At 41.0% G+C, this 12,385-nt stretch overlaps 1 protein-coding gene across 1 annotated transcript; it reads left to right on the top strand.

Moving 5' to 3' along the window:
• The first annotated feature begins 1,298 nt into the window (after window positions 1-1,298).
• On the top strand, window positions 1,299-3,347 carry LOC133844877 (uncharacterized). Its single transcript, XM_062279151.1, has 4 exons — window positions 1,299-1,305; window positions 1,374-1,453; window positions 1,819-3,038; window positions 3,104-3,347. The coding sequence occupies exons 1-4, from the start codon at window positions 1,299-1,301 to the stop codon at window positions 3,345-3,347; spliced, it is 1,551 nt and encodes a 516-aa protein (XP_062135135.1).
• The last annotated feature ends 9,038 nt before the right edge of the window (window positions 3,348-12,385 follow it).

Genomic DNA, 12,385 nt, shown 5'->3' with positions numbered 1-12,385 from the left:
TCGATAAATAAGCTAATAATAAGGTTTTAAGCAAAGGAATAGATTTACTAGAGCAAACTACGTTATTGAGATTATTATAGTTCACACACAGAATACGGAAGGGATTATGGCAAGCAAAGTTAGTAGATCTACGTGAAATGACAAGAGATATATATATATAAAGTATATATATTCTTGATCATCGTTAATAGCCGAGACGATCTAGCCATGTCCGTCTGTGTGTCTGTCCTTCTGTTCGTATGAACATCTAGATCTCAGAGACTATAAGAGATAGAGCTATAACTTTTTTTCGAAAGTATTTGTTATGTTTGCACGCAGATCAAGTTTGTTTTACATTATTGCACGCCCACTTCCGCCCACGCAAGTCAATAAAATCGAATAACAATCAGATTTTTTTGCTACAGCGAATTTTGGTGTATGCAACAATTATTAGTTATGATTCCTGAAATTTTGGTTGCGATCAGATAAAAATTGTAGAAGTTATTAAGGAAATACTTTTGTATGGGCAAAAACGCCTACTTACTAGGGGGTTTAGTTGCTTTGGCCGACAATCTGGTATATTATGCCGGTATATTTTGAATGTGGTCCTATATAGATATAACAAATTCACCGTTCGGTATATTTTTAGTATTTTTGCATATATTTTGTATATTTTGAAAAAAATACCGCAATATTTTGCTTTTATTTAAATGAGTAGCGGGTATCTCACAGTCGAGCACACTCGACTGTAACTTTCTTTTTTGCTAAATACGCGTGAGCAGCGAAGCTTTTTAAACGCTGCCATAAGGTGTCAAAAACAGTTCATTTTGAAAAACCGGATAATGAAAAATCGGATAATGCGGAAAAGCGCATAAAAAACGATAAAACAGTAGATAAAGCGGACAAGTCGAAGAAAGTGGTTAAAGTCGATAAAGTGAACACAACAGCCGATTCGGATAAAACGGATAATTCTGACGCAAAACATAGATGAAAAAAAAAAAAACAAATCCGAAAAGAAGAAAGACGAGGATGTCGACGAAAGGTCCAATAAACCTGAAAAACCGGATGAAAAAGACTAAACATTGGAGCAAAAAAGATAAGACCCCAGCGGAAAAGTCTAATTCCAATGAGAACAAGGATAAGGAGAAACCCACGGCAGATAATAGGACAATGTTAAGAATGAACCCCTCAGCGTGGTAGAAACTCGCGAACAACAATCAATCCAAAGGGGAATCGGAAGACTCGCATTAAATGTCCGCAAAACGCAGTCCTAGCGAAAGCAAACGTTCCAAAGGCAGCAAGTCCAACAAGAGAGGACGATGAGCCGTAGGAAACCGCAGTCGAAGATGATCAAGAAAGAAAAACTAGTTAAAAGTGGTGCCCATGTTGTACAGGAAACGACTTCTTAATATCCGATTCTACGAATCAGGAAGACGTTCGCGGTGATCATGAGAATATTAATAAGCCTTATTATGTAAGTTATTGTTAAGTTCAAAAATGATAAAAAATAGTTTTAAGTGGCTTGACAGTGAAAAACGAAACCTAAGAGCCATCCGCCATACCGCCATCCAGGAAATGAGATGGACAGGACAAGGTTGCTCCAAGCGAGCAAACTGCGATATTTACTACAGCTGCCATTCGGAGAGGTGCGAATTTGGATGCGGATTTGTAGTAAGCCGGAGACTTCGCCACCACGTCTCCAATTTCACCCCAGTGAGTGAACGGCTGGCTACAATTCGTGTCAAATCTAGATTTTTCAATCTTAGCATAATTTGCGCGCACGCCCCGACGGAGGAGAAGGACGATGCTGTTAAGGATGCATTCTATGCGAGACTCTAGGACACATACGACCGCTGCCCAAACCACGACGTGAAGATCATCCTCGGAGACTTCAACGCAAAGGTTGGGCGCGAACGCATCTTTGACCGCACCGTCGGTCAATTCAGCCTCCATGAGACCACCTCGAACAACGGTTTCAGGCTGATTGACTTCTCCGCGGCGCGAAACATGGTAGTGAGTAGCACCAGATTTCGGCACCTCGACATCCACAAGGCCACATGGCTGTCCCCTGATCAAAAAACGCGCAACCAAATTGATCATGTTGTGATAGACGGAAGGCATGCCTCAAGCGTGATGGACGTGCGTACGTTTCGTGGAGTCAACATAGACTCGGACCACTATCTTGTCGCAGCCAAGATACGGATGCGGCTATGCCGAGCGAAAAACGTACGCCCCATCACGCAACGAAAGCTTGACGTCACTAGGCTGCGATCACAACGGACAGCAACAGCCTACTCCACTCACCTCTCGGAACTGCTCCACCAACCTACCCTTCTTCCTGTTGACGCCGGCGGACTCTGGGCGCACATATCCCACTCCATGCGAGCTGCCGCTGAAACAGCCATAGGGTTCAAGCGCCCACCCACACGGAACCAATGGTATGACGAGGAGTGTCGCGTAGCAGCTTCGGCAAAAAACGCCGCATGCAGAAGAACGCTGCAGTCTGGCGCAACGCGAGCTACGTGTGAACGTTACAGGGAGAAAAGGAAGGAAGAGAGGCGGCTTTTTAGGCGGAAAAAACGGGAGAAAGAAAAGCGAGAGTGCGAGGAACTCGAGGTGTTGCAGGACAGAAATGATGCTCGAAAATTTTACCAACAAGTGAACCGTCTGACACAAGGTTTCAAGACTGGAGATGAAAACGGGAATCTGGTTACAGATACGCAGTGTACGCTGAGGTTATGGAGGGCGCATTTCTCCAAGCTGCTAGCAGGCGATGACGGCACCAATCCCGCCATTGGAGGAAGCAGCCCGATACCACCAATCGACGACAATGTGGATATACCTCTACCTAGCCATGACGAGGTCCGAGTTGCTATTATGCGACTCAAAAACAACAAAGCAGCCGGTGCTGATGGACTGCCTGCAGAGTTGTTTAAGGCCGGCGGCGAAGAACTGATAAGGTGCATGCATCAGCTGTTCTGCAAAATATGGCTAGAAGAAAGCATGCCCAACGATTGGAATCTCAGCGTCCTTTGTCCTCATATAAAGTCCTATCGAGCGTAATATGTGAACGACTGAAGCCGTATACCAGCACACTGATCGGACCTTATCAGTGCGGCTTCAGACCTGGTAAATCCACCATAGACAAGATCTTCACAACGATACAACGTCTGCGCTGGCTCGGCCACGTTGTGCGTATGGATGAAGAATCTCCAGCTCAGAAGGTATTCGAAGCGAGAGTCGACTACGGGCGACGACGAAGGGGACGACCAAATCTTCGATGGAAGGACCAAGTAAAGCAGGACCTTAATCTACTGGGTATTTCTAATTGGAGGAGGCGCGAGTTACCTTCTCTACCCTATTCATAGAGATGTAGGGTATACGAAAAACGTGAAGAGGCACGATCGGACACAATCGGAACGACCGTTACAAAAACGACATAAAAGAGAAGACGGAGTTGCGAAGGGCCGTTTGGTTTGACAGTCAGTCGAGTGTGAATACAGAAGCTGAGCAGACGTCGAAGTAAAAAAATAAAAATAAAAAGAAAAGAATAAAAAAACAATTGTGCGTTTTCAATTACACCACCAATAAAGGAAGCATCTACACCAATAGTGTTGTTAATCTATTGGTAACTGGCGCAGCCGTACTCTTACCTATTACTCCATTTTAAGCCGGTCACAACATTATAAAAAGTATGTATAACATACATATATATAGTAATATATCCACCACCAGAATAATTTCTCGTACGTGACAAACACTCATAATTATTCCCCTATCTTCCAAATTCTTTCCCACAAATCATATCATAAACATAAACATTTGTCGCGACGGCACCAACTGTCACAAACAAAAAGATCCTATTACATTGGCGATCGTGCCACTTCCAAAAATCCAAAGTCCATTAAAATTTTCCATTTGCAACTTGAGGACTCAGCATTACTGCACTAACACAAACACAAAACATCACACGTATGTTAGCCTTAAGTCGTAATAAGAACTTTCATGTTAGAGCTCAACATATTGTGAGTTTAGTTTTTAAAGACACTTTCCTCACTTAAGACGCGTAGCCCGCGAGCTTATAAATAAAAATAAAGTAGTCTATTAAGTAAACAAAAATAAATCCTTGTGTTTTATTATACCCGCTACCCATAGGGTAGAAGGGTATTATAACTTTGTGCCGACAGGAAATGTATGTAACAGGTAGAACGAGGCATCTCCGACCCTATAAAGTATATATATTCTTGATCAGCGTCAACAGTCGAGACGATCTAGCCATGTCCGTCTGTGTGTCTGTCCGTCTGTGTGTCCGGCCGTCTGTCCGTATGAACACCTAGATCTCAGAGACTACAAGAGATAGAGCTATAATTTTTTTTCGACAGCATTTGTTATGTTTGCACGCAGATCAAGTTTGTTTCAAATTTTTGCCACGCCCACTTCCGCCCCCGCTAATCAAAAAAATCGAACAACAAGCTTAATTTTAAAGCTAGAGCCACGAATTTTGGTATATACAATAATAACTATAGTAGTTATGATTCCTGAAAATTTGGTTGCGATCAGATAAAAATTGTGGAAGTTTTGCCCATACTTTTGTATTGGCAAAAACGCCTACTTACTAGGCGTCTTAGTTACTTTGGCTGACAATCTGGTATATTGAGTCTATGGTATATTTTGAATGCGGTACTTTATCGATATACCACGTATACCATTCGGTATATTTTTAGTATTTTTGTAGTATATTTGGTATATTTTGAGAATAATACCGAAAAATATATTGCTTTTATTCAAAATGGGTAGCGGGTATCTCACAGTTGAGTACACTCGACTGTAGCTTTCTTAATTGTTTTTTTACTGTTCGTGCACCGCGAACATCTAATTGGCGCAGCCGGTAGGATACGTCGTACTAGTTACTGAATCAACAAAGCAGTCGTGAACCGCTAGAAGGACTTTAACATTGTCCTGGGTGAACGCGTCCTATTTGTGAACTATACAAAACGTATCCGCGAAAAACATCTACGTGCGTGAGTGCGTTATTAAAACGGTAATACAAAAAACCTTGTAAAAAATCCGTCATAATAAAAAACTCAAAAAACCCGAACCACGTGTGCAAATTAATAACAAATCAAAAATGGCAACTGAACTAACAGAAGCACACTTAAACCAGTGTATAAATCAAATCAAACACGTGCCAGCGTTTGATAACGGAGCAGAAAATTTGTCGGCATTTATAAAGAGAATAGATTTTATTCTGTATCTATACCCAACAACTGATGTACGCCAAAGCAGCGTAATCTTCGGTGCTATTGAACGACAACTGGATGGAGAAGCCTTGCGTACATCCCAGATTACGCAATCCAACAATTGGATGTCGCTGAGATCGTCCCTAATCGAGGAATTCAGGACACAGACACCTTATGAAGAGTTACTAAGAAGACTATACAACACAAACTGGAATGGAAGTCTACGTAAGTTCGTCGAAGAGCTCGAGAGAAAATTCTATATTGTTAGCAATAAGTTAGCACTAGACACTGACGGTAGCACAGCAATAATAAACAGAAATGCACTAAAAATTACTACAAAAAATGTAATAACCAGAAAATTACCAGACAGGATATACATGACCTGGGGAGAATGGGGGGAAGCATACAGGTCAAAGTGTCTGATTGCATTCAACTTGGTGAATGCCAGCATGATTCCTGTCACTGCTTTCTTCAAGCCGACGCACTACCTCCACGTGGTTCTCCCTGGATTGTCGCTCGACAGCCGTTGAGTGGCAAACTAAAGCGCGCGACGAGAGTCCTAACTCTACAAACTAGGTTTTGGCGTAGGACTTGGAATCCACCCATGCAAAACACAATTTCAGTGAAGGAAGCAAGAGAAGCCTCGGAAAGGAACCGATCTGACGACCATAGCAAGCGTAAAAAGGACAATGATTTGAGAGTATGCACCTGGAACGTACGAACTTTGTACAGACCTGGTGCTGCTCAACAACTAGCAGATACCCTCAACAAATGTAGGGCTGACATCACTGCTATCCAGGAGATGCGATGGATAGGACAAGGCTGCATAAAGAGGAGGAACTGTGACATTTACTACAGCTGCCATCCAGAACGGCATGAATTTGGTTGTGGTTTAGTTGTAGGTGCTAGGCTGCGGCGCCGAGTCTCTCACTTTCGGCCAATAAACGAGAGAATTGCAACGATCCGAATTACTGCCAAATTCTTTAACATCAGCCTGATATGCGCACATGCCCCAACGGAGGAAAAGGACGATGCCACCAAGGACGCTTTCTATGCGGAGCTCGACCGAGCTTATGGCCGCTGTCCTTCCCATGACATTAAAATTCTCCTCGGGGATTTTAATGCCAAGGTAGGACGAGAAGACATCTTTGGTGCCACCGTCGGGCGATTTAGTCTACATGAGACCACCTCGAGCAATGGTCTCAGATTAATAGGCTTTGCAGCTGCGCATAATATGGTAGTTCGTAGTACCGGATTCCGTCATTTGGACATCCATAAGGCATCTTGGCTCTCTCCCGATCGACCGATGCAAGGCACGCATCTAACATACTCGACGTACGATCCTGTCGGGGTCCCAACATCGACTCCGACCACTATCTTGTTGCAGCTAAGATTCGCACACGGCTATGTGTAGCGAAGATTGCACGTCGAAGTGCGTTAAGAAGGCTGGACATGGGAAAGCTGCAATCACAACAGGCGAAGAATGCATTCTCCACTCACGTCTCGGGGCTATTAAGCCGAGCACCTTCAATACCTCAAGACATAAGCGATATCTGGGCGCTCATATCTCACTCCCTGCGAGCTTCGGCAGAAGAGGTGCTTGGATTCCAGCGTCCTCTAACAAGGAATCCATGGTACGATCAGGAGTGTCGTGACGCAACAGCTGCAAAGGACGCCGCCTATAGAAGAACACTGCAGGCTGGGGCGACACGAGCTATTGTGGACGTCTACAGGTTGAGAAGAAGATACGAAAAACGCCTTTTCAGACGCAAGAAGAAAGAGCAGGAAAGGCGAGAGTGTGAGAGCATAGAAAGCAGCAGATGCAGAAATGAAGCACGTAACTTTTACCAGAGGGTCAAGCGTCTGACCCAAGGATTTAAGTCTGGTGCAGTGGCGTGCAGGGACGATGATGGAAACCTTGTCACAGAAGCAGAGGTCGTGCTGAGGTTAGAGGGATCACTTTTCGAGTCTGTTATCTGGCTCAAGCACAGACTCTGAAGACTATGATCCACGAACCCCAATCTATGGCACTGATATTGAAGTGCCAATCCCAAGTCATATCGAAGTCAAGGATGCAATCCAACGGCTTAAGAACAACAAGTCTGCAGGTGCTGACGGCCTGCCGGCAGAATTGTTTAAGGCAGCTGGTGATATGTTGGTAGGGAGCATGCACCAACTAATCAGTAAGATATGGCTCACGGAGAGCATGCCCGAAGATTGGAATCTCAGCATGATCTGTCCCATCCTGAAGAAGGGTGATGCCACGGTGCGCACCAACACCGCGGAATTAGTCTTCTTCCAGTTGCATAAAAGGTCCTAACGAGCGTATTGTGTGAAAGACTGAAACCCCATGCTGAAGCACTGATTGGACCTTATCAGTGTGGGTTCAGGCCTGGCAAGTCCACTGTTGACCAGATTTTCACCTTGCGCCAAATCCTGGAGAAGTCTTACGAAAACCGACACGTATCATCTCTTCGTCAACTACAAAGCCGCATTTGATAGCCCCCGGCGAGATCGCCTATATGCCGCCATGTCTGAGCTTGGTATACCAGCAAAGCTGACTAGACTTTGCAGAATGACATTGTGCAACACCATCAGCTCTGTCAAGGTAGGATGTGGCCAATCCGAAACCTTTACTACCAAGTGTGGCCTCAGACAAGGTGACTCGCTGTCTTGTATACTCTTCAATATTTAATGGAGAGTATTACGGGCACGATATTAACCAACAGATGTGTCCAGCTTCTTGGTTACGCTGATGTGATGTCACAGGAGCCTTCGGGGCTATTGAAAAGGAATCAGCAAAAGTAGGACTAGCAGTTAATATGGAGAAAACAAAGTTTATGGTGTGCTCTAGCAGAGAATCGCGGCGTCTTGATTCTCAGCTGACTGCAGAAAACTATAGCTTTGGGTCCGTCAAGGAGTTTATTTACCTAGGCACTGCTATAACAAGCACAAATGATGTCAGTCTGAAGATTAAGCGGAGAATAACACTTGCCAACAGGTGTTACTTTGGGCTCAGTAGGTAGTTTAATAGTAGAGCTCTCTCTCGACGCACAAAAACCACACTCTACAAGACGCTCATTCTTCCAGTACTCTTATATGGTGCGGAGTGCTGGACTGTGACGCAGTCAGATGCAGCTGCTCTTGGAGTGTTCGAGAGGAAAATTCTTCGCAAAATCTTTGGTCCAATCTGCGAGGACGATGTTTATCGCATCAGATACAACCACGAGCTGTATGAGCTATACGGCGATGTTGACGTGGCCAGTCGAGTGAAATCTCAAAGACTTCGCTGGCTGGGCCACGTTGCCCGTATGGATGAAGATGCTCCGGCTCCTAAGGTGTTTGATGCGATGATTGTTGGGACACGAAGGAGAGGACGACCCCGAACGCGTTGGCAGGACCAGGTGATGGAAACCCTGTCCAGACTTGGTGTTACCAACTGGCGAAGGCGCGCTCAGGACAGAGCCGCGTGGAGGCACATCGCTCTTCACGCTGAGACCCGATAAAAGGGTTGTAATGGCCACATAATAATAATAATGATATACATGACCTTAGCAAGGCATGATATAACTTCAATAAGCAAGCTAAAAGCCGTTGCTCAAACAGAAGGTATTTATGAGTCTTATGAGACTCAGAATAACCATAAAAGTGAAAACAATAGTCGTAGGAATCAAAATAAATCTTACGCAAACTATTCAAACAATTCTCATTCAGATGATTCGTCCAATTGAAAACCACAAATCAATTACTCAAATTCAAATCAGAATAATCAAAATCTTCACCAAGAATTCAATAAAAAACTAAAAGAAGCTCAAACCCAAAACCCTTATAACTATTCGAGGGACACCTCAACAAGCCGTGGGCCTAACCCACCGGTAAAAAGACAAAGGGAAAGCCAAAGTGGCCAGTTCAAAATGGAGCAAGGTGAAAATTTTCATCAAAGTGCCTCGGAACTAAATGCAGAGCAAACACACCATATATAAGAATCAAAATGAATGAAGTAAACCTAAAATGTATCATTGATACAGGTTCTTCAATAAACCTTTTAAAACAAAATATTTTCAGTTTTCCAATTCATAAAAATCCAATCAATGTTCAAACAATTAATGGCACTGCCGAATTATCAGAAAGTATTCTTTTTGGTCCCAGCAGACTTTGCCCTACAAAAAAAAAATTTTACATTCATAATTTCTCTGAAAATTATGATATGCTATTAGGAAGAGAATACTTAAAAGCCAGTAAATCCCAAATTGATTACGAAAACGGCACAGTTACATTAGGAGAATATAAATTTACATTTCAAAACGAAGAAGAAAATTCTGAAGAAACTTACACAGAAGATTGTGCAAATCCACCCTTGACCGAAGATAGGCCATTCAACTTCGCAATCGAAGATGAATTAAAAGAGTGTAATGAGTTCAGACTTGAACATCTTAACACAGAAGAGGTAGAAAAACTAAAAAAGGTTTTACATGAATTTCGCGATATTCAGTACCGGGAATGTGAAAATTTGACTTTCACCAGTACTATTAAGCATTCAATTCAAACGAAACACGAAGACCCATTATATAAAAGACCCTATAAATACCCACAGGCTTACGATCAAGAAGTCAATAAACAAATCAACGAAATGATAGAGCAGGGCATAATTAAAAAATGCAAAATCCCTTATTGTTCACCCATCTGGATTGTTCCAAAAAAAATGGACGCTTCAGGAAAACAAAAATTCCGGTTAGTCACTGACTACCGAAACCTCAATGAAATAACCATTGACGACAAATTCCCCATACCAAATATGGATGAGATCCTAGACAAGTTAGGCAAATGCCAATACTTCACTACGATCGATCTTGCAAAGGGTTTCCATCAAATCCAAATGGATCCCGATTCAATTGCAAAAACTGCCTTTTCAACCAAGCATGGTCACTACGAATTTACTCGTATGCCCTTTGGGCTTAAAAATGCTCCAGCGACTTTCCAGCGCTGTATGAATAACCTACTTGAAGATCTGATCTTCAAGGATTGTCTAGTTTACTTAGATGATATTATTATCTACTCCACTTCATTGGAATAGCACATATCATCCATTTCGAAAGTCTCAAAACTTCGGCAAGCAAATTTGAAATTACAATTAGACAAATGCGAATTCATGAAAAGGAAACTGATTTCCTCGGGCATGTAATCACCACGCAAGGTATAAAACCAAATCCAAACAAAATTAAGGCAATTGTTGAATTCCCAATACCAAAGACACCAAAAGAAATCAAATCATTCCTAGGTTTATGCGGATTTTATCGCAAATTTATACCCAATTTCGCAAATATTGCAAAACCCATGACAACAAAGTTGAAGAAAAACGCCACCATAAACATAAAAGATCCCACTTATGTGTCAGCATTTGAAAAATTCAAAGTTTTAATAACGTCCGATCCGATACTAGTTTATCCAAATTTCGAGAAACCATTCTCATTGACTACAGATGCTAGCAACTTCGCTATAGGCGCCGTTCTATCACAGGAACACAAACCCATTTGCTATGCAAGTCGAACTTTAAACGAACACGAATCAAACTATTCAGCTATAGAGAAAGAACTATTAGCTATCGTGTGGGCAACCAAATATTTCCGTTCTTACCTATTCGGTAGAAAATTCCAGATCTTAAGCGATCACAAACCACTAGTTTGGCTCAGTAACATTAAAGAACCAAACATGAAATTACAAAGATGGAAAATCCGATTATCAAATCAAGTATTTACCAGGAAAAGAAAATAACGTAGCAGATGCACTTTCACGTATAAAAATAGAAGAGAATTTCTTAGGAGAAGATGCAATTAGCACAGGAGCAACTATACATAGTGCTCAAGAGGACAGTCAATATCACATACCAACAACCGAAAGACCTTTAAACTACTTTAACAGGCAAATAGAATTCATAAAAAGTGACGATAATAAAGTTGAAACAACTCACTATATTCATAAACTTAACATTAAAATTTCTTACAAGGAAATGACTAATCAATATGCCAAAGATATGATAAAGGAATATCTTTGCTCGAAAAATAGTATTGTCTATTTTCATGACGAAATAGATTTTCCAATTTTTCAAAGAGCTTATTTAGAAATAATAAGCCCAAGCAATATAACTAAAATTATGAAAACAAGCTTAAAATTAATTGACTTACAAACTTTTGCAGAGTTTAAAGAATTAATTTTAAAAACACATAAAAAGTTGTTACATCCAGGTATAGAAAAAACAATAAATTGGTTTAAGGAAAAATATTATTACCCTGATTACCAGAAACTAATACAAAATCTAATTAATGAATGTGAAATTTGCAACATAGCCAAAACCGAACATAGAGATACAAAACTCACGTTCGAGATAACACCCGAAGTACTTAATGTTAGGGATAAATATGTTATAGATTTTTATATGATAGATAAGAAACAATTTCTTTCTTGTATAGATGTTTATTCTAAATTCACAACATTAGTTGAAGTTCGAAGTAGAGATTGGTTAGAAGCTAAAAGAGCTTTACTAAAAGTTTTCAATGAAATGGGAAAACCCATAGAAATAAAAGCAGACAAAGATTCAGCATTCATCAGTGCGGCTTTGCAAATTTGGTTACAAGAAGAAGGCATAAAAATTAATATATCAACAAGTAAAACAGGAATATCAGATATAGAAAGGTTTCATAAAACTATAAATGAAAAGTTAAGAATAATAGGAAGCGACGATAATATAGAGAATAAAATAACAAAGTTTGAAACAATATTATATACTTATAATCATAAAACAAAACATAAGGCAACTAATAGAACTCCAGCAGATATTTTTATTTATGCAGGAACCCCTGAATATAACTCACAAGAGAATAAAGTAAATCAAATAAATAACCTCAATAAAAACAGAAGTGATTTTGAAGTAGATACACGATTTAGACAAGCTTCATTGGTTAAATCAAAAACAACAAATCCTTTCAAAAAGACAGGTAACATTAAAAAGCTCGATGAAAAACATTACGAAGAAACTAATAGAGGCAGAAAAGTTACACACTATAGATCGAAGTTTAAAAAGAAGAAAGTAATTAACAAAAGTAAATATGTTAATTCCAGCCCAAATGATGAAACATCCTAAATTGCTGATGTTACTTATATTGTCAATT

Source organism: Drosophila sulfurigaster, chromosome 3 (assembly GCF_023558435.1).
Source record: "Drosophila sulfurigaster albostrigata strain 15112-1811.04 chromosome 3, ASM2355843v2, whole genome shotgun sequence".
Classification (NCBI taxonomy): Eukaryota; Metazoa; Arthropoda; class Insecta; order Diptera; family Drosophilidae; genus Drosophila; species Drosophila sulfurigaster.
This window is presented reverse-complemented; position numbering and strand designations above follow the sequence as displayed.

Bases quoted from the DNA above. Each gene is read 5' to 3' on its own strand.
- LOC133844877 (XM_062279151.1), top strand. The intron at 1,454-1,818 runs GTAAGTTATTGT...GCGAGACTCTAG, and splicing joins ATATTAATAAGCCTTATTAT to GACACATACGACCGCTGCCC. The intron at 3,039-3,103 runs GTAATATGTGAA...GTGCGGCTTCAG, and splicing joins CATATAAAGTCCTATCGAGC to ACCTGGTAAATCCACCATAG.